This window comes from Dipodomys ordii, unplaced genomic scaffold (genome assembly GCF_000151885.1).
Source record: "Dipodomys ordii isolate 6190 unplaced genomic scaffold, Dord_2.0 Scaffold18, whole genome shotgun sequence".
Lineage (NCBI taxonomy): Eukaryota > Metazoa > Chordata > Mammalia > Rodentia > Heteromyidae > Dipodomys > Dipodomys ordii.
This window is the reverse complement of record NW_012267234.1, coordinates 11,321,474-11,324,760: the sequence shown is the minus strand read 5'-3', so window position 1 is coordinate 11,324,760 and position 3,287 is coordinate 11,321,474. Positions and strand designations below refer to the sequence as shown.

Sequence of the window (3,287 nt, the reverse complement as noted above, 5' to 3'; positions counted from 1 at the left end):
GCAGGATAATGCGTACATTTCTTACCAAGCATTGCATCCTCCTCCTTTGTTTACCCTTCACATCCCTTCCCAGCCTCCCCCCTCCCCCCCAAAAGTATTTCTTTTTTTTTTTTTGGGTCCGGTAGTGGGGCCTGAACTCTGGTCCTGGGTGCTGTCCCTCAACTCTTCAGCTCAAGGCTAGCGCTCTACTACTTGAGCCACAGCGCCACTTCCGGCTTTTTCTTTTTGCTTATGTGGTGCTGAGGAATCGAACCCAGGGTCTCATGTATGCAAGGCTAGCACTCTACCACTGAGCCACCTTCCCAGCCCCCCCTGTAAGATTCTTATATCCATTTAACTACCAGAAAATTGGAAGTGGCACTATGGCTCAAAGTGGTACAGTGCTAGCCTTGATCAAAAAGAGCTCAGGGACAGAGCCCAAGCCTGGGTTTCAAGCCCCACAACAAACAATAACAAAGAAAATTACTAATGTCTCTCTGAAAGCAAAAGGTTATGCTAATCTCTATAAAAGGAAAGAAAGCTAAAAAAAAAAAAAAAGTAATGTTTCCTCGCAAGGGAAAAAACTCCCTAGAGCATAGAAAGCCATATACAAAATAGACTTTGCATTTCAGAATGGAGATGCCAAACTATAGGTCTTTCTTCTTCTGAGCAACAAAAACATGAATTTTGCATTTTCTTTTTGCTAGTCATTTAAATGATCAGTAGATTTTCTTGTAGTACCATACTGAAATCATACGAACTCAACATTTATCTGGATTAGTTACAATTTAAAAGATACTTTTATGCAAAGTGGCTTTCACTAGATTTGAATAATTGAAGTGACTGCAGAGAGTGAGATGCACCTCTGTTATGATGGCTTTTTGGTCCTTCACCCTTTCAGCTTCTTCTGGGTCCTGTTCCAGGCTGAAGACTTTAGAGAGAGGCACTGGCTTCCCACTTCGGCACAGAACAGCCTGGCATGTGCCAACGTTGGCCACTGTCAAGCTAAAACTACTTGTTGGATCAACAGTGTCAGGGCGAATGTAGCACAGGAGAGCAGAGGAGCCCAGCTTCTGGCCAGCCATTCCCAACTTCCTGTATAGAAAAAAATAAAATGAAAACAGGGTAGCTAGTTTTAGAAGAAAGAAGGTGGTCCATCATGCCCATACTTTACTTGTTTTCTTGCTATGGAATTATGACCTAGCCTCAGCCTTATCAGCAGAAGGACTTGGTCATATGTAGTGATAATAACGAGGATTTGCCTTCATCTCTCAGTTAATGGAGAAAACAGGATTTTAAAAGTGGAACAGGGACAGAGCAGGAGAAATTCTCTCTCCTCCTGTGTGCCTGATCAGACACTTACTTATTTAGGGGTTTTCAAATTTCAGCACATCAGAATCATCTACAGGGCCTGATAACTGTTGGAGCACACAATGATGGGCCCTGCTCCAGAGTTTCTGATTCAGTGGGCAAAGGACTAGCATAATAATCTGCATTTCTAATGATTTCCTAGTGTGCTGAGGATGCTAGTCCTATAGAAGCATTTTGAGAACCACTCAGATTTTAAGTTCCTTGTGGGAAGGATTATGATTCTCCGTATATTTTCGTCATCTGACCAAACATGGAAGAAAACACAAACATATAGTAAATGCCACATAACAGTCTAGTTTCAAATTCTAGACCTGCATTTATTGGCTGTAGATCCTCAGCCAGTTATTTCTCTAAGAAAGTTCTCTGATTAAATATCTATCTGTTTGGCCTACTTTGAATTTATAGGATGAAAAATGTATAGTACAGTTCCTGCCTGGTTCTTAGAAGTGCTTCAGAAACTGAGCTGCCTTCCCAAACCCTTTATTCTAGCCCGTCTACTAAAACAGACTCCTTTCCCAATGCCTTGCTTTGTTTTACTCATATATTTTAAGCCACCCACCTAATGTAGAAGATGTTCCATTAGCTACCAAGAGGTTTTTCAATAGTTTGTATATGGAATTTTTGCCCTAAATTAGCTTAGATTCCTGAGAACATTAATTTGTTAAACCCTTAATAACAAGTATTCTGAAGACATGGCTCTGACCATGTCTTGCTTGCTTGCTTGCTAACCTTTTATCACTAATTTTTGGAGAATTATGTGAATGCTTATTACATTCCTTCCCCAAATATACAAACAAACATATAGATTCACAACCTGTTATACATATTTCTAGGCTTCCCAGATTCTTAGCCACCTTTGGTTCAATAGAGAAGGCACAAGGTTTTTTTTTTGTTTTGTTTTGTTTTTTTGTCAGTGGTGGGGCCTGAACTCAGGGCAGGGGCACTGTCCCTGAGCTCTTCTGCTCAAGGTCAGTGCTCTACCACTTTGAGCCACAGCTCTACTTCTAGTACTTAATTGGAAATAAGAGTTTCATGGGGACTTTTCTGCCCAGGCTTTGAACTATGATCCTCAGATCTTAACCCCCTGCGTAGCTAAGGATTACAGGCATAATACACTGGTGCTCAGCAAAAATTTGAGTTTTTTTTAAGTGTTCTTAGAGTCAGGCTTTAGGTACTTTTCCACAAGTTCTTTAAAGAAACAATGTTCTATACTCCTGTTTGGAAAGAAAAACCACAGAAGAAGGAACAGGGTCTCTTCTTTATCACACAGCTATAAACCATGGCCTCGTATGTAAGAAACTTATTTCTCAAAAGTAGAGCTGAGTTAGGAATGATTCAATCCATCTGCTCACCTGTGAGATACCAAGAAGGTGTTGGACATGAAAACCGTGTCATTTGTAGACTGTTGTACCTCTTCCAAAAGCACATCTGCCATCGTACACTGCAGCAGGCGAGGGAGCTCCTCATTGCGGTCTCCATCAAACATGCCATACACGGCACCCACGCCCTCTGCAAAGTTATCCATAGCAAGGGCAGAAACACAGAGCCTACAAAGTAAGACAAGAACACAATCATCAAAGAAAGCTACTTGTAGAAGCATTCTTTTAACAAGTGTTAATAAATGATGACAAAGCAAAGCGGTAAATCTTAATCTGCACAAGAAAAAAAAAAGTCCTAGATAATGAAGCAGCATCTTAAAGAGCTGACATCCTAAGGAAAGGGGAAGTTAGCCATTAATGGGTAATATTCATGGGTAATACTTATTAGCTTTGTAATACTGTCAAAGGCTAGTTTTCTTGTCATAATGATTAAGGAATTTTTTTGGGGGGGGGTCTGGTCGTGGGGCCTGAACTCTGGGCCTGGACGCTGTCCCTCAGCTCTTCAGCTCAAGGCTAGCGCTCTACCACTTGAGCCACAGCGCCACTTCCGGCTTTTTT

The 3,287-nt window shown here is 41.3% G+C and overlaps 1 protein-coding gene across 1 annotated transcript in view; it reads right to left on the bottom strand.

Annotated features, from left to right (window-relative positions):
• Phlpp2 (PH domain and leucine rich repeat protein phosphatase 2) overlaps window positions 1-3,287 on the bottom strand; it is a 56,262-nt gene that overhangs the window by 5,794 nt on the left and 47,181 nt on the right. Inside the window, exons 14-15 of the mRNA XM_013012678.1 lie at window positions 2,703-2,897; window positions 843-1,074 (exon numbers count right to left, since the gene is read on the bottom strand). Coding sequence (XP_012868132.1) covers window positions 843-1,074; window positions 2,703-2,897 — 427 coding nt within the window. The remainder of the gene's footprint in view (window positions 1-842; window positions 1,075-2,702; window positions 2,898-3,287) is intronic.